The sequence below is a fragment of the Oncorhynchus keta genome, unplaced genomic scaffold, assembly GCF_023373465.1.
Source record: "Oncorhynchus keta strain PuntledgeMale-10-30-2019 unplaced genomic scaffold, Oket_V2 Un_contig_6244_pilon_pilon, whole genome shotgun sequence".
NCBI classification, from domain to species: Eukaryota; Metazoa; Chordata; class Actinopteri; order Salmoniformes; family Salmonidae; genus Oncorhynchus; species Oncorhynchus keta.
In genome coordinates, this window is record NW_026288751.1 from 970001 (window position 1) to 989509 (window position 19509).

General features: G+C 43.0%; 1 protein-coding gene across 19 annotated transcripts in view; it reads right to left on the minus strand.

Moving 5' to 3' along the window:
- The window catches only part of LOC118391807 (RNA-binding protein Musashi homolog 2), a 390497-nt gene that overhangs the window by 263568 nt on the left and 107420 nt on the right, over positions 1–19509 (minus strand). For all 19 annotated transcript variants that reach the window (XR_008122163.1, XR_008122162.1, XM_052510967.1 and 16 more), the window contains exon 6: positions 13560–13652. Coding sequence is in view for 17 of the 19 variants with exons in the window: in XM_052510967.1 (XP_052366927.1) it covers positions 13560–13652 (93 nt within the window). In the remaining 2 variants the exon portion in view is untranslated. The remainder of the gene's footprint in view (positions 1–13559; positions 13653–19509) is intronic.

Sequence of the window (19509 nt, forward strand, 5' to 3'; positions counted from 1 at the left end):
CATTAGAGAGTGGCCATTCTGAACATTCACTTTCTCTTCATTAGAGAGTGGCCATTCTGAGTATTCACTTTCTCTTCATTAGAGAGTGGCCATTCTGAACATTCACTTTCTCTTCATTAGATCATGGCCATTCTGAACATTCACTTTCTCTTCATTAGAGCGTGGCTATTCTGAACATTCACTTTCTCTTCATTAGAGAGTGGCCATTCTGAACATTCACTTTCTCTTCATTAGAGAGTGGCCATTCTGAATATTCACTTTCTCTTCATTAGAGAGTGGCCATTCTGAACATTCACTTTCTCTTCATTAGTGGCCATTCTGAACATTCACTTTCTCTTCATTAGAGCGTGGCCATTCTGAACATTCACTTTCTCTTCATTAGAGAGTGGCCATTCTGAACATTCACTTTCTCTTCATTAGATCATGGCCATTCTGAACATTCACTTTCTCTTCATTAGTGGCCATTCTGAACATTCACTTTCTCTTCATTAGAGCGTGGCCATTCTGAACATTCACTTTCTCTTCATTAGTGGCCATTCTGAACATTCACTTTCTCTTCATTAGAGCGTGGCCATTCTGAACATTCACTTTCTCTTCATTAGTGGCCATTCTGAACATTCACTTTCTCTTCATTAGAGCGTGGCCATTCTGAACATTCACTTTCTCTTCATTAGAGAGTGGCCATTCTGAACATTCACTTTCTCTTCATTAGAGAGTGGCCATTCTGAGTATTCACTTTCTCTTCATTAGAGCGTGGCCATTCTGAACATTCACTTTCTCTTCATTAGAGCATGGCCATTCTGAACATTCACTTTCTCTTCATTAGATCATGGCCATTCTGAGCATTCACTTTCTCTTCATTAGATCATGGCCATTCTGAGCAATCACTTTCTCTTCATTAGAGAGAGGCCATTCTGAGCATTCACTTTCTCTTCATTAGAGAGTGGCCATTCTGAACATTCACTTTCTCTTCATTAGAGAGTGGCCATTCTGAACATTCACTTTCTCTTCATTAGAGAGTGGCCATTCTGAACATTCACTTTCTCTTCATTAGAGCGTGGCCATTCTGAACATTCACTTTCTCTTCATTAGAGAGTGGCCATTCTGAACATTCACTTTCTCTTCATTAGAGAGTGGCCATTCTGAACATTCACTTTCTCTTCATTAGAGAGTGGCCATTCTGAACATTCACTTTCTCTTCATTAGTGGCCATTCTGAACATTCACTTTCTCTTCATTAGATCATGGCCATTCTGAACATTCACTTTCTCTTCATTAGTGGCCATTCTGAACATTCACTTTCTCTTCATTAGAGCGTGGCCATTCTGAACATTCACTTTCTCTTCATTAGTGGCCATTCTGAACGTTCACTTTCTCTTCATTAGATCATGGCCATTCTGAACATTCACTTTCTCTTCATTAGAGCGTGGCCATTCTGAACATTCACTTTCTCTTCATTAGTGGCCATTCTGAACATTCACTTTCTCTTCATTAGATCATGGCCATTCTGAACATTCACTTTCTCTTCATTAGTGGCCATTCTGAGCATTCACTTTCTCTTCATTAGAGCGTGGCCATTCTGAACATTCACTTTCTCTTCATTAGTGGCCATTCTGAACATTCACTTTCTCTTCATTAGAGCGTGGCCATTCTGAGCTTTCACTTTCTCTTCATTAGATCATGGCCATTCTGAACATTCACTTTCTCTTCATTAGAGAGTGGCCATTCTGAACATTCAATTTCTCTTCATTAGAGAGTGGCCATTCTGAGCATTCACTTTCTCTTCATTAGAGAGTGGCCATTCTGAACATTCACTTTCTCTTCATTAGAGAGTGGCCATTCTGAACATTCACTTTCTCTTCATTAGAGCGTGGCCATTCTGAACATTCACTTTCTCTTCATTAGAGAGTGGCCATTCTGAACATTCACTTTCTCTTCATTAGAGAGTGGCCATTCTGAACATTCACTTTCTCTTCATTAGATCATGGCCATTCTGAGCATTCACTTTCTCTTCATTAGAGTGGCCATTCTGAACATTCACTTTCTCTTCATTAGATCATGGCCATTCTGAACATTCACTTTCTCTTCATTAGAGAGTGGCCATTCTGAGCATTCACTTTCTCTTCATTAGAGCGTGGCCATTCTGAGTATTCACTTTCTCTTCATTAGAGAGTGGCCATTCTGAACATTCACTTTCTCTTCATTAGATCATGGCCATTCTGAACATTCACTTTCTCTTCATTAGAGCGTGGCCATTCTGAACATTCACTTTCTCTTCATTAGAGAGTGGCCATTCTGAACATTCACTTTCTCTTCATTAGAGAGTGGCCATTCTGAACATTCACTTTCTCTTCATTAGAGAGTGGCCATTCTGAACATTCACTTTCTCTTCATTAGTGGCCATTCTGAACATTCACTTTCTCTTCATTAGAGCGTGGCCATTCTGAACATTCACTTTCTCTTCATTAGAGAGTGGCCATTCTGAACATTCACTTTCTCTTCATTAGATCATGGCCATTCTGAACATTCACTTTCTCTTCATTAGTGGCCATTCTGAACATTCACTTTCTCTTCATTAGAGCGTGGCCATTCTGAACATTCACTTTCTCTTCATTAGTGGCCATTCTGAACATTCACTTTCTCTTCATTAGAGCGTGGCCATTCTGAACATTCACTTTCTCTTCATTAGTGGCCATTCTGAACATTCACTTTCTCTTCATTAGAGAGTGGCCATTCTGAACACTCACTTTCTCTTCATTAGAGAGTGGCCATTCTGAACATTCACTTTCTCTTCATTAGAGCGTGGCCATTCTGAACATTCACTTTCTCTTCATTAGAGAGTGGCCATTCTGAACATTCACTTTCTCTTCATTAGAGAGTGGCCATTCTGAGTATTCACTTTCTCTTCATTAGAGCGTGGCCATTCTGAACATTCACTTTCTCTTCATTAGAGCATGGCCATTCTGAACATTCACTTTCTCTTCATTAGATCATGGCCATTCTGAGCATTCACTTTCTCTTCATTAGATCATGGCCATTCTGAGCAATCACTTTCTCTTCATTAGATCATGGCCATTCTGAGCATTCACTTTCTCTTCATTAGAGAGTGGCCATTCTGAACATTCACTTTCTCTTCATTAGAGAGTGGCCATTCTGAACATTCACTTTCTCTTCATTAGAGAGTGGCCATTCTGAACATTCACTTTCTCTTCATTAGATCATGGCCATTCTGAGCATTCACTTTCTCTTCATTAGAGTGGCCATTCTGAACATTCACTTTCTCTTCATTAGATCATGGCCATTCTGAACATTCACTTTCTCTTCATTAGAGAGTGGCCATTCTGAGCATTCACTTTCTCTTCATTAGAGCGTGGCCATTCTGAGTATTCACTTTCTCTTCATTAGAGAGTGGCCATTCTGAACATTCACTTTCTCTTCATTAGATCATGGCCATTCTGAACATTCACTTTCTCTTCATTAGAGCGTGGCCATTCTGAACATTCACTTTCTCTTCATTAGAGAGTGGCCATTCTGAACATTCACTTTCTCTTCATTAGAGAGTGGCCATTCTGAACATTCACTTTCTCTTCATTAGAGTGGCCATTCTGAACATTCACTTTCTCTTCATTAGAGCGTGGCCATTCTGAACATTCACTTTCTCTTCATTAGAGAGTGGCCATTCTGAACATTCACTTTCTCTTCATTAGATCATGGCAATTCTGAACATTCACTTTCTCTTCATTAGTGGCCATTCTGAACATTCACTTTCTCTTCATTAGAGAGTGGCCATTCTGAACATTCACTTTCTCTTCATTAGAGAGTGGCCATTCTGAACATTCACTTTCTCTTCATTAGTGGCCATTCTGAACATTCACTTTCTCTTCATTAGAGCGTGGCCATTCTGAACATTCACTTTCTCTTCATTAGAGAGTGGCCATTCTGAACATTCACTTTCTCTTCATTAGATCATGGCCATTCTGAACATTCACTTTCTCTTCATTAGTGGCCATTCTGAACATTCACTTTCTCTTCATTAGAGCGTGGCCATTCTGAACATTCACTTTCTCTTCATTAGTGGCCATTCTGAACATTCACTTTCTCTTCATTAGAGCGTGGCCATTCTGAACATTCACTTTCTCTTCATTAGAGAGTGGCCATTCTGAACATTCACTTTCTCTTCATTAGAGAGTGGCCATTCTGAACATTCACTTTCTCTTCATTAGAGCGTGGCCATTCTGAATATTCACTTTCTCTTCATTAGAGTGGCCATTCTGAACATTCACTTTCTCTTCATTAGATCATGGCGATTCTGAACACTCACTTTCTCTTCATTAGAGCGTGGCCATTCTGAATATTCACTTTCTCTTCATTAGAGTGGCCATTCTGAACATTCACTTTCTCTTCATTAGATCATGGCGATTCTGAACATTCACTTTCTCTTCATTAGTGGCCATTCTGAACATTCACTTTCTCTTCATTAGAGTGTGGCCATTCTGAGCTTTCACTTTCTCTTCATTAGATCATGGCCATTCTGAACATTCACTTTCTCTTCATTAGAGAGTGGCCATTCTGAACATTCACTTTCTCTTCATTAGAGAGTGGCCATTCTGAGCATTCACTTTCTCTTCATTAGAGAGTGGCCATTCTGAACATTCACTTTCTCTTCATTAGAGAGTGGCCATTCTGAATATTCACTTTCTCTTCATTAGAGTGGCCATTCTGAACATTCACTTTCTCTTCATTAGAGCGTGGCCATTCTGAATATTCACTTTCTCTTCATTAGAGTGGCCATTCTGAACATTCACTTTCTCTTCATTAGATCATGGCGATTCTGAACATTCACTTTCTCTTCATTAGTGGCCATTCTGAACATTCACTTTCTCTTCATTAGAGTGTGGCCATTCTGAGCTTTCACTTTCTCTTCATTAGATCATGGCCATTCTGAACATTCACTTTCTCTTCATTAGAGAGTGGCCATTCTGAACATTCACTTTCTCTTCATTAGAGAGTGGCCATTCTGAGCATTCACTTTCTCTTCATTAGAGAGTGGCCATTCTGAACATTCACTTTCTCTTCATTAGAGAGTGGCCATTCTGAATATTCACTTTCTCTTCATTAGAGTGGCCATTCTGAACATTCACTTTCTCTTCATTAGAGCGTGGCCATTCTGAATATTCACTTTCTCTTCATTAGAGTGGCCATTCTGAACATTCACTTTCTCTTCATTAGATCATGGCGATTCTGAACATTCACTTTCTCTTCATTAGTGGCCATTCTGAACATTCACTTTCTCTTCATTAGAGTGTGGCCATTCTGAGCTTTCACTTTCTCTTCATTAGATCATGGCCATTCTGAACATTCACTTTCTCTTCATTAGAGAGTGGCCATTCTGAACATTCACTTTCTCTTCATTAGAGAGTGGCCATTCTGAGCATTCACTTTCTCTTCATTAGAGAGTGGCCATTCTGAACATTCACTTTCTCTTCATTAGAGCGTGGCCATTCTGAATATTCACTTTCTCTTCATTAGAGTGGCCATTCTGAACATTCACTTTCTCTTCATTAGATCATGGCGATTCTGAACATTCACTTTCTCTTCATTAGAGAGTGGCCATTCTGAACATTCATAATCTCTTCGTGCCTTTCCTTTAAAAATCATTTCAGCACTGGGAAATGTAAAAAATGCCTTTTTCCTTTTTTTCCCTTAAAGTTCAGGAAAGAGCACATTTGATATTGTCCGTTGATGGCGACCCTGGCTCTTATCACTTAAACCTTGGCCTAACCCTGGCTTGACTGTGCCAAATCACTGTACCGAAAGGCACACAAACACCCTTCATCCAAATCTACCCGATCATTGTACTAATGTGCCACGGTAATCATGTCCATTCAATTCTATACAGCTGTCTTTGAAAATATTACAAGGTGGATTTTGCACTGTATAGTGTTACTATTTTAAATGGCTTTCATAACAAAAAAGCTTTTTTTCCATTATATAGGCCTGAGTGTATAGTAGTAAATGAGGACTGAATCCTTCCCAGGGACACAACATCCCTTTGGTACATCTAAAGGATGTTGTTGACATATCTACTCTAAAACACTGGCCTCTTTCCCCTGACACAGTTCCATGTAGGCTCCTGAGAAGCAGCTGTGGTAGCTGCACACGCACAAACACACACACACACACACACGTTTACGCACACATGCACACACCTCTCTAGTGTGAGGGCAGTCAATGCTTCAGATGTGTAATACCTCAGAGGCTTCATTAGGCCCTCGCATCGAACCACGGTAGCTATAGACAGACAGAGAAACAGACAGACGGACGGACGGACACAGACCAGACACACGGTACCTTTCCATGCAAGGAGTAAAAACAACAAGGATGGTTGTTCAGTGTGTAAATCGTAAATGACTCAGTCATTTCCTCCTTTACGGCTGGTTGTTCAGTGTGTAAATCGTCTGACTCAGTCATTTCCTCCTTTACGGCTGGTTGTTCAGTGTGTAAATCGTAAATGACTCAGTCATTTCCTCCTTTACGGCTGGTTGTTCAGTGTGTAAATCGTCTGACTCAGTCATTTCCTCCTTTACGGCTGGTTGTTCAGTGTGTAAATCGTAAATGACTCAAGTCATTTCCTCCTTTACAGCTGGTTGTTCAGTGTGTAAATCGTCTGACTCAGTCATTTCCTCCTTTACGGCTGGTTGTTCAGTGTGTAAATCGTAAATGACTCAAGTCATTTCCTCCTTTACAGCTGGTTGTACAGTGTGTAAATCGTCTGACTCAGTCATTTCCTCCTTTACGGCTGGTTGTTCAGTGTGTAAATCGTCTGACTCAGTCATTTCCTCCTTTACGGCTGGTTGTTCAGTGTGTAAATCGTCAATGACTCAGTCATTTCCTCCTTTACGGCTGGTTGTTCAGTGTGTAAATCGTCTGACTCAGTCATTTCCTCCTTTACGGCTGGTTGTTCAGTGTGTAAATCGTCAATGACTCAGTCATTTCCTAAAGCACTCCAGCACTGGAATGGAATTTTGCCTTTGACAACCCTCTGTTAGGCAAAGCCGTTTCATGATCGAAAACAAAATGCATTTTTCAGCACAGAACTACTTAATAGTAGTGGTAAAGAGGTGGTTTCACATCTCTTCAGAAGCCTGTCAGATGTTGCGGTGAAATATGACACCATCATTTTGTTTCTCATTTGGCTCTCCCTTGGCTGTGGCTGCAGTGGCAATGCAGGGCCTGTCACTCAGAGGCCAGCGCCTGCCTACGTGGCCCTCGACGCCCCTCTCCAAATATCACCTGTCACCGGCAGCCCCCTCTCTAAACACACACGCTCCACCTAGGCAGAAAAACATACTCTACCACTGCAGCAAAAGAGCCCTTTTCGGGAGATGTATTAATTTCCGAGCGTGATCTTGGCAAGTGCCTCCCTCGTTTAAAGATCACAAGTGGCCCAAGAGTGGAAAGTTATTAGCGCCCCTGGGCTTGTGCTTACAGGTTAATGCACTACATTCATGGCTGTGAAATCCCATATATCTGAGGAAATAGGCCTTTTTCAGGCCTAATCGCTTCCTGAGAATGTTTATATGGGTGTATTTTCCCACCTGAGGTACAGCTCCATACAGTGCAGAGCAGACATCAGCTTGTACATTGCCTGGTTGTTTAGGAGCTCTGAGAGCCACGGGAAGGGGGGGATGCTGAGTGGCAGATGACTTCTGACAGCTCCTTTGACAACGTGCTCAACCCAACAGCCGTCTGAAAGGCTGCTGTAGCCTCTCTCCTGCCTCACACACCCATTTCCTCCTTCATGTCACAATAGCACAGCGAAGATTGCTGCTGCTGCTTTCTGCCTTACCAGATTTACCCCAGTGAGCAGGTGCTGGGAATCCCATCCAATCACAGTCAATATTTTATTTAACAGATTGTTCTTTAAGCAGCACAACTGGGGCCTCTCAGTTCCATCAGCCAATGACCCAATGAGGCACTGTAACGTAATCAAGCAATCCCAGCTTATCCAGGGGAGCCATTTCAGACAGACTACACACCGTGTGTCAATCCCCCATGATGCACTGCTCCAAGAGCAGGAGACACCACAGGGCTCCAATATAAACTAGATAGATAGGTATCTAGGGCATATAGATAGTGATAATATCCATAGTGAGGGATTTGAAGGCTTAACAACCCCTGCATTGTGTCACTGATCGCCATCCTCACAGGAATAACAACGAGCTGAAACATCAGGAGGAATAGTAGTGAAAGTCAATTCTACTGTGGTTGTTTAAATATTGGAAACATTTCCAAGTCACTGGGCAAATGAAGGTCAGAGGGGATATTAAATCATGTGTCTGTCTGTCTGGTCCTGAAGCAGCAGCAGGGTCAGGGCCAGTTCATCTCCATTGCTCTCGTCTGTCTCAGGCCTTAACAACAAGTGACTACAGGGAGATGAAATAGTCTCACTCAAGCATTGCATGCTGCAGAGGAGAGCTCCTATGGACCTGATGCTGGCTCATACCAACCCAGCTCTGACCAGCACTAACACTGGAGCTGTCCTACAGACAACCTACTATAAGGACCACAGCCTGGTCTGGAGGGATAAACACAAATGCTGAATGGAGAGTTCACACCACATTCTGTAGGCAAATCTTTGACTACACACTCAGAGGTGAGATGAGATGCAGTGGGGTATAGAAATGTAATGCAAATGTCCATCTGCTGGTGTTTCAAGTGCACGAGTACAGTGAAATGCCTTTCTGGTTTGCTCTTTCCCAATAACGCAGTAATCAATATCAGTAGTACTATAAAAATATATATTTTTTAAAGTAAAGTAGAACAAAAACACAGGAGAAATAGAAATAAGAATAACATGAGAAAGTAAGTAAGCTATATACTGGGTCAGTTCCAGGGTCAGTGCCAAAGCCATATTTACAATATTTTGTGTGACTGAAGAGGAGTGAGCTACTGTGATATCTCTGAAGAGATGCAGGTACTGTAGGATGTGTCACAGAGGATGTTTCCTCCATATCAAAGCCCTCACGCTGGGGAAAAACTGGTTGAATCAACGTTGTTTCCATGTCTTTCAACCAAACAAAATCAATGTGATGACGCTGAATCAACATGGAAAACTGATTGGATTTGCAAAAAGTCATCAACATCAGGGCATTTCAATATACATTTTTTTGAACCTAAATCCAATGACAAGGTGAAGGTGAAGGTGAAATGTGAAATGTTTTGTTGAATTCATGTTACTTGACAACTCAACCAAATAAATGTAAATCAAAATGACATGTTGAACTGATGTCTATGCCCTGTGGGTTGAGAGCAAACCACTTTAGAACCTAATAAAGGCAAATCCCGGATTGATGTGTCTTTCATGTTGTAATACTGCAATATCAAAACCATCAAAACGGTAGGATTTAAGGATTTCGTAGATATAGAAAACGCATTTAATAACTGCATGATCTGGGAAAGTACATTGCTGTTTTCATCTAAAGCATTTTGGCAAACAAACAATAACTAAAAGAATCCCGAACAAAGATTTCCACCAGTGCATCGTATATTTACTGGTTGAGAAGAGGGATCTAAATGTGGCTGTTTGTGTTCAATGGAACAGGAAGCTTGGCAATGCACTAATGGACATCAGCACTGTTTTTATTTGGTACGCCTCAAAAACTTAAATGTTGTTATTAAATGTAAGCGCTTGGGCAGGTATGCTAAATGAACTAATATGGAGTCCTGGATGCAGCCGTTACGGACAGTCACGCAATATAGTTTTTTCTGCCATTTACAAAATCTCAATGCACAACGAAATGTCAGCTATGATATTAGATTACCGGAGCACCAGAACAAATTTCCTGTCACTAACCAAGGCATCCTTTTTTTCATTCTTTTATCTTTGCATTTCTTCTCTCATCTGCTTTCTCTCAGGGGAATGTGGTGAGAAGAAGACCTAGTGGTCCACTGAGGAACAGAGAGATGGCACATGGTTTCAGAGTGTTGTGTCCTCCTGTTCACCTACACTATTAGAGTGTGAGTTCCAGTCCCTGTCCTAGGGGAGCAGTACCATAGTAGAGAGATATTCAGCTACTCTTAGAGAACAGACAATGGAAAATGTTTCTGACAGAGATCTCAGGTTCAAATGAGTCTGACCCTGTGACCCCACCCAACCCCCTGCAGGCCCATCAGCTCAGAAGCAATGAGCAGGTTAAGACTCTCAGTAAGTAAGTAAGGGATCACAAGATGTAAACAGATCTTCATCCACTCCTGGAGGACAACGGAGGACTATTTTATAGAAAATACCTGTGAGAAGGGCCTGTCTAAGGTTGCCTCAGTGTCCCCCCTGTGACCCTGTACTCCCCCTTCCCATCCCCCTGCAGCCCCTTCAGCTCAGAGGCAGTGAGCAGGTTAAGAGTCCAGAGTCCTGCTCCTGGTACAACAGTAGCTGGCTCCCACCCAGTAGGACATGGGAACCAGGGCAGAGGAGGACATAAAGGGCCGATTGTGGCGGCTCACTGATTTGGAAAGAAACTGCAGGCCGGGGCTGATGAAACCAAACCCCGGCACAGCTACAGCCCAGCACCGGACCCCAAACCACCACAGCACAGACCACAGTGCAGGCCAGGAGTAACAAAGTGTCCAGGAGTTGATTCAGCTTAGCCAAATAAGGGCACCTTGTTTTGAGACGCATTTCAAGTCGATTTCAGTAAACCAATGACTAAAAATAAACCATCCAAGATAATTAGGCCCTTGACTGTGGTTAGGCCCTTCACTGTGATTAGGCCCTTCACTGTGGTTAGGCCCTTCACTGTGGTTAGGCAGCCACTGTGATTAGGCCCTTCACTGTGATTAGGCCCTTCACTGTGGTTAGGCCCTTCACTGTGGTTAGGCCCTTAACTGTGGTTAGGCCCTTAACTGTGGTTAAGCCCTTCACTGTGGTTAGGCCCTTCACTGTGGTTAAGCCCTCTTTTCTGGCCTGGTCTCTAGTTCTACTGTTATGTCAGGCTGTAATTCAATATGAGGGTTACCACTGGCCCCCTTTTGTAATCAAGTTCGCCTACCAGTTTGTTGTTTCTGGAGGGTGAGTGTTTTTTACCAGCTGTATGCCATGTAAGAACAACTACAAATCTGACGATGCAGAGCTCTCAAGTAATGGTACTCAAGCAGGACCCAAGTGTTTATTTGGCACATATTCACCCCTACACGTTTCCACAGGATACAGAAATGCCTGTTACTGTGCCTTAGGTGAACCTAATTCATCAGTCCCACATGAAGACACAGTACAGTAAACAGAAAAGACAGCAGAAATGTGCTGCCTCAGAAGAACTCAGAGGAGCGATCTTGTCGTTGTCAGTCACGCTGGTATTGGGATGCATGAGAATCAGTCATTACACACCGATACTGTCCTTCAGGCCCATTCATCTGGCTGTCAGCGGCACATTACCCGGACGTATTCAGTGTACTGTGGATAACTCAGTAATACTCCGTAGAGCAGGCGGGCCTCTCTGAAGTTGTGCTGGGGGTTTAGATATGAGCACTTTTACTAATGATGACAAGTGGGAGAGTGGGAGAGAGTGATGTGATTTGGAGCTGCCAGTTCCCTTCCTCTCCCTGTATCCTACTCTATCCGAGGAGAGGAGAGGAGAGGAGAGGAAACAGGGAACAGACAGAATAGAGAGAGATATTGCAGTAACCCTGGTGTGACCACACCACCTGTTTCTCCCCCTGATCCCCACAACAACCGCCACCCCCGCTGCCTGCCTGCCCACATCCTGCTAATTGGCTTATGTCACCTAGACCTGAACACACACTTGGCCCACACACACACACACACACACACACACACACACACACACACACACACACACACACACACACACACACACACACACACACACACACACACACACACACACACACACACACACACACACACACACACACACACACACACACAGCCACACCTAAAGAGAATTCCCAGGTAGCTATCCTAGCAGTGTGTTTACCTGAGCACCGAGCTGCAATGTTATAGAGGAGAATCTCTCTCTCTCCCTCTCTCTCTCTCTCTCTCTCTCTCTCTCTCTCTCTCTCTCTCTCTCCCTCTCTCTCTCTCTCTCTCTCTCTCTCTCTCTCTCTCTCTCTCTCTCTCTCCTCTCTCTCTCTCTCTCTCTCTCTCTCCCTCTCTCTCTCTCTCTCTCTCTCTCTCTCTCTCTCTCTCTCTCCTCCCTCTCTCCCTCTCTCTCTCCCTCTAGCTCTCTCTCCCTCTCTCTCTCCCTCTCTCTCTCCCTCTAGCTCTCTCTCCCTCTCTCTCTCCCTCTCTCTCTCTCCCTCTCTCTCCCTCTAGCTCTCTCTCCCTCTAGCTCTCTCTCCCTCTCTCTCTCCCTCTCTCTCTCCCTCTCTCTCTCCCTCTAGCTCTCTCCTCACTACAGAATTCTAAACATGTACATCCCAGACATCTGAATGACAAGCCCTGCTGCCACTGTGGTGACCACAACCCCCATCCTTCCCCCTTCTCAATCTTTCTGTGGAGGAGAAACGAAATGAATTGGTTTTCCCTCTCCGTGCGACTTCTCAGAGAAACGGCGTGTGTGGCGATAATGGCAGGTTGCATTGGGCAGCCAGGTTATTTAATAAATGGAGGGATATATGTGACAGAGAGGATGCAGAGGGACATACATAGACACCACCAGACAGGCAGGCAGGAGAGACAAGCCACTTCCTGCCCCCTCCCCTTCTTAAAAACATAGACTAACTACTCTGATTTCCTCCCTGTCTGTGACACACACACACACACAGAGCGACTCCCTCAATCAGACTGATTTGTTTGTCTCACAAGTGTTTCAGGATTCCTTAAGGAGGGGAAAAACTTTGTATAATCAAGTCATTCAATCAAGTCATTCAATCAAGTCGAAATTTGTGTTGAGCCCTTTTCATTTTCGATGATTACAACCAAGCCCGCTCTGAATATTTACTTGCTGCTCCGCACTGCTGGGCTCAGCTATGACTTTACTTTTACAGAGTACCAGACTACTGAGAAATACAGAGATTATACCATGCAGACACTAGATGAGATGTTCAGTACATGCTCAAATGACAATTATTGAGGTCAAGTACTGAGCTGATATTGTAGAGGGAGCATCCTCAGTTTTACACAAGGTGACCTTGAGCTGAAATCTAATATGGCACAGGACTGGGGACAGGGACAAGGGCTGGGACAGGGACAGTGACTGGGACAGGGACAAGGTCTGGGACAGGAACTGGGGCAGGGACTGGAACAGGGGCTGGGACAGGGACAGTGACTGGGACAGGGACAAGGGCTGGGACAGGGACAGTGACTGGGACAGGGACAAGGTCTGGGACAGGGACAAGGTCTGGGACAGGGGCTGGGACCGGGACAGTGACTGGGACAGGGACAAGGGCTGGGACAGGGACAGTGACTGGGACAGGGACAAGGTCTGGGACAGGAGCTGGGGCAGGGACTGGAACAGGGGCTGAACATCCTCCAACCCACAATGACATGGCTCTCTTGCTGCCAAACCATAAAAGGGAGGAACCCAAAATGATTCTCCTTACCTTCCCAAACTGTTCAAAATACTGCTTCACATCTTCCACCACTGTGTTGGCTGACAATCCGCCCACAAATATTTTCTTTGTTCTTGTGACCATCTGAAGAGAGGAAAGAGATGGGTGATCAGGCTTCAAACGCATCACAACACCTTTAATGTGAGTCCAAACATAGAATCCCCTGTAGACTGGCCCCTCGATAAGGGATGAAAGGGAAAGGGAGAGAGAGAGAGAGAGAGAGAGAGAGAGAGAGAGAGAGAGAGAGAGAGAGAACAGAAAGAGAGACAAGGGGTCTCTATATTGTAATGGTGAGATAGAATTTTGGGGAAAGCATTGTTTATGAGAGGATCCTTTTCCCTAGGCTGTTGTGACAGGATAGATAATACTTCTACAGCATGATCTTTAAGCAACAACAAATGTTGATACACGCTCTGAAGACACCCTGAATAGCAGGGCTGCAGCCTATGCTGAGAATCTGTCAAAGGTGTACTGTTTTTATTGTACAGCGAACAATGTCATTTCAGATTGTACGTTACTTCAACGGCCACTGCTATCTCTAATCATAACATGGTTCATTTCTAAAAGTCTTTACAGATAGTGTGGCACATTTCAAGCCTCCATTCCGTCGTTTTGCTAGTTTCTGATCCTCAACACATTCAGGTATTTAAAAAAAAAATCCGAAACACTCAACACTTAAGATAGTCACAAATAAATACATGATTTATTGTTTTTCCAAACACAATTAGCTTGTGCTGGAGGAAGGAATCGGAGAGCATTAAAGCCTCAATTAATTCCAAAGCAGCAGAAATATTAAGGTTTATCACCCACACCATCAGAAAGGGAAACATGGCACAGCTAAGTGCATCTGCAGCAGTGTGCACAGAGCATTTACAAAAAACAAGGAGTTCTGGGGGAAATAGAAAATATTCCCAATAAGAAAGAGAGTAGAAATACTAGTTCCTCCTCAGACAACGAATGACTCCACCTTCGTTACTCACAAGTTGTTACTGAAATGTACAGAGAAATGAAGGCACTACTTAACATAGTAGTTACACACATGCATGTATGCATGAGCACACACACACACACACACACACACACACACACACACACACACACACACACACACACACACACACACACACACACACACACACACACACACACACACACACACACACACACACACACACACACACACACACACACACACACACACACACACAAGCACTGTCATTTCCCCTTCTGGGCCATTTGCATGGGAACCCACATGCAAATTGTGGCAGCAGGCTGTTGTGCCGTAGCCCTGGCTGGCGTAACGCAGCTGAATCCTCCTCCGCCGGCAACCACAGCCATGGCAACTGGTGGTAAAAGGCTACGTGGGTATTTATCAACATCACTTACTTTTATCACTGCCGATCTTGGTAATATAAACACAAGCCAGTGTTCATCTCTGCTAGTCCTCCTACATCTTTTACAGCTGTTTCACCTGCTTCCCTTGATAGATAATCTGACTGTCTTGCCCGGCCATTGTAAGTCATTTTCAGCGAGGGTGCTCCCCCAGCCTGTCTGTAGCCAGTTAAGTTTTTAGCGCCGTCTTTATACTTTCTGACAGGGCTGCCCAAAGGCTGATGGGATTTCTCAAGCCCTGGAACAACGCAATTACTTTCCCTATTTCTCTCTCCATGGTGACAACAGACAACAGGCCTCTCTAGGGAAATGGCTGCAGAGTGTTTGGTGTTTCCACTGAGTGACTTAGGAGGAGGTGGGACTGAGTGTGTGGTGTGTGTGTGTGTGTGTGTGTGTGTGTGTGTGTGTGTGTGTGTGTGTGTGTGTGTGTGTGTGTGTGTGTGTGTGTGTGTGTGTGTGTGTGTGTGTGTGTGTGTGTGTGTGTACGCTTGGGTGCCAGTCAGAACAAACAAGTTTGTTGTAAAAACACTGTATAGCAGTAGTAGCCTTTCTGACAAGTATAAAACAATCCATGTCGATGTCAGGAACATGGCGCCGGCATATCTTTCTCTCCGTCTCTCTACGGCTAAGCTTGTCTGCCTCAATATTCATTTTTAAAATAGGAATATTATACAGTAATATCCTATATGCATGAAATGGCCAAATGCAATTTGCACTCAAATCTCTGACATCTGAACTGTGAGGAAAGTAAAAACCAATCAAACAAAAGGCTATAAAGTATTGAATATGCTACACATCGAAACACAACGACTACTTTTATTTTTGTTGTCATTTGTTATAGTCAGTTTTTAAGGACACTGTGGATAATTTGGCCAAAATCACTTGTCTATTGATGGCGCTGGCCTCACCCAGTCTGAGGTTTATTTCACTCCTTCTACTCTCGAATCTGAACAGGTCTCTCTGATCCGAACCAGCACGGGTCTGTTTTTCACAGTCCTTTTTGGAACGGGTCTGACTGTCCCCGGGTCCATTTGGAACGGGTCTCCGTTTTTTGAGAATGTAGTTATGAATATCGGGTCGGATGTGAAAGCCAAAGATCCATTTCGGAAAACCTTTTGTTCACTGTCAATATGCCCAGCACACCTGCAGTCAGTCCTCAGACACAACATAGAAGTAAGAGAGGAGTTGCAGCCTTAACCTTCCCTTGACTCAACATACACCAGGCCAGGCTGAGGACACTGACTGCAGACTCCAAGGACACAGTCTCCTGCTATCATCAAAGTCACTCCATGCTGTCTCTGAATGCATTACCAGCAATGATCTATTGTGTGATTAGCTCATTTCAAAAAGACTATTCCTAATCTAACAAGCCGCAGAGAACCCAAATGGGACAGGGGCTGATTGGTGGGAGGGCAACTCTCCACGGTGTGTGTGTGTGTGTGTGTGTGTGTGTGTGTGTGTGTGTGTGTGTGTGTGTGTGTGTGTGTGTGTGTGTGTGTGTGTGTGTGTGTGTGTGTGTGTGTGTGTGTGTGTGTGTGTGTGTGTGTGTGTGTGTGTGTGTGTGTGTGTGATGGAGAGGTGGAAGGGATGGAGGGGATTTCAGCTCCTTATAATAATGTGTTTTAACAGGAGAACAGGCTGCTGTGCTGTACTGGTACTGCTCAGTGATTTATAGATCCAGCTACGTAGTTAATATGGCAGCCTTTCATTATTTGTGTAAATTTGAGGAGTTCTGAACAGCAACAAAAGGACACTGGGTACAGTAGCAGAACTGCTAAACATATCAAATCAAATCGCATTTTATTGGTCGCATACACATATTTAGAAGATGTTATTGTGGGTGTAGCGAAATGCTTGTGTTCCTAGCTCCAACAGCATAGTAATATCTAACAATACACACAGATCTAAAAGTTAAATCATGGAATTAAGAAATAAAAAAATATTAGGACGAGCAATATCGGAGTCCGGAGTATAAACATATATATACCATACCAGTCAAAGGTTTGGACACACCTACTCATTCCAGGGTTTTTCTTTATTTTTACTACTTTCTACATTGTACAATAATAGTGAAGACATCAAAACTATGAAATAACATATATGGAATCATGTAGTTAAAAAAAGTGTTAAACAAATCACATATATATTTATATGTAGCCACCCTTTTCCTTGATGACAGCCTTCCACACGGTTGGCATTCTCTCAACCAGCTTCATGAGGTAGTCACCTGGAATGCATTTCAATTAACAGGTGTGCCTTGTGCCTTGTAAATGTAACCTTAATTTAACCGTTATTGTTAAAAGTTAATTTGTTGGAATGTCTTTCTTTCCTCGTGCGTTTGAGCCAATTAGTTGTGTTGTGTTAAACAAATCAAAATATATTTTATATTTGAGATTCTTCAAAGTAGCCACCCTTTTCCTTGATAACAGCTCTGCACACTCTTGCCATTCCCTCAACCAGCTTTGTGAGCTAGTCACCTGGAATGCATTTCAATTAACAGGTGTGTGTTGTTAAAAGTTAATTTGTGGAATTTCTTTCCTTCTTAATGTGTTTGAGCCAATCAGTTATGTTGTGACAAGGCAGGGTTGGTATACAGAAGATGGCTCTATATGGTAAAATACCAAGTCCATATTATGGAAAGAACAGCTCAAATAAGCAAAGAGAAATGACAGTCCATCATTAATTTAAGACACGAAGGTCAGTCAATCTGGAAAAATTCAAGAACTTTGAAAGTTTCTTCAAGTGCAGTCGCAAAAACCATTAAGCGCTATGATGAAACTGGCTCAGGAAAGGAAAGGAAGACCCAGAGTTACCTCTGCTGCACTAGAGTTTACTGCACCTCAGATTGCAGCCCAAATAAATGCTTCACAGAGTTCAAGTAACAGACACATTTTAAGGTCAACTGTTCAGAGGAGACTGCGTGAATCAGGCCTTCATGGTCGAATTGCTGCAAAGAAACCACTTCTAAATGACACCAATAAGAAGAAGAGACTTGCTTGGTCCAAGAAACATGAGTAATGGACATTATACCAGTGGAAATCTGTGCTTTGGTTACTACATGATTCCATATGTGATATTTTATAGTTTTGATGTCTTCACTATTATTATACATTGTAGAAAATAGAAAAAATAAAGAAAAGCCCTTGAATGAGTAGGTGTGTCCACATTTTTAACTGGTACAGTATATATATGTTTATACTCTGTATATGTATGTGATGGAATGTAGTAGTGTGTACCACAGTATGTGGTACAGTACAGCTGAAGAATACGTAGTATATCTGAAGAAAACATAGAATAGAATAGTATATACAGCAATAGTTGACTAGAATACAGTATATACATATGAAATGGGTTAAACATTTATTTGTATTTATTAACCTTTATTTAACTAGGCAAGCCAGTTAAGAACACATTCTTATTTACAATGACGGCCTACTGAGGAACAGTGGGTTAACTGCCTTGTTCAGGGGCAGAACGACCGATTTTTAACCTTGTCAGCTCGGGGATTCAATCTAGCAACCTTTCCGTTACTGCCGCAACATTCTAACCACCACATGATTAAAGTGACCTGGGTTCCATTATTAAAGTGACCAGTATTCCATGTGTCTGTACATAGGGCAGCAGCCTCTATGACACAGGGTTGAGTAACCGGGTGGTAGCCAGCTAGTGACAGTGACTAAAGCTCAGGGCAGGGTACTGGGCGGTGGCTGGCGAGTGGTGAATGTTTTACAGTCTGATAGCCTGGAGATAAAAGCTGTGAGGATTATGAAAATGTATACAGAAGATGGCAAAGACAAGCCAGAGTATTTATTACCTCTAAATGTACAAAGTGAAGGAAGATAAATATAGTGTGCAGCAGTGGAAACCCAGATCGACAGCACAAAGAGCAGAGAAAATAACATATTGTAGTTAATTATGCATATATACTACACAAAAATAGAAACACAACATGTAACAATTTCAATTATTTTATTGAGTTACAGTTCATGTAAGGAAATCAGTCCATTTAAATCAATTCATTAGGCCCTACTCTATGGATTTTAGATGATTGGGCAGGGGTGCAGCTATGGGTGGGCTTGGGAGGACAACGGCCCACCCACTTGGGAGCCAGGCCCAGCAAATCAAAATGAATTTTCCCCCACAAAAAGGAACATTTCTGGGATATTTTATTTCAGCACATGAAACATGGGACCAACACTTTACATGTTGTATTTATATTTTTGGTCAGTATATTAGATAATTACTTTTTGCAACGGAAATAGACAGGCTTTCAGATACTTTTTCTAGAGACTGAACAAGTGAAGGACACTGCAAAGCTGAGGAAGTTCCTCTCACTGTATGTTGCCTGCAGTACCTGCAAGTTCAGATAAAAAACAATACAATGTAGAGACAAAAGAGGGACAAATCCCCTGTAGGAAAGGAGATGAGCCCATCCTCCCAGTAGGCTGGACCGCCCCAGCTCTCTACAGACCAGGCAGGCCCTGTAGGAAAGGAGATGAGCCCATCCTCCCAGTAGGCTGGACCGCCCCAGCTCTCTACAGACCAGGCA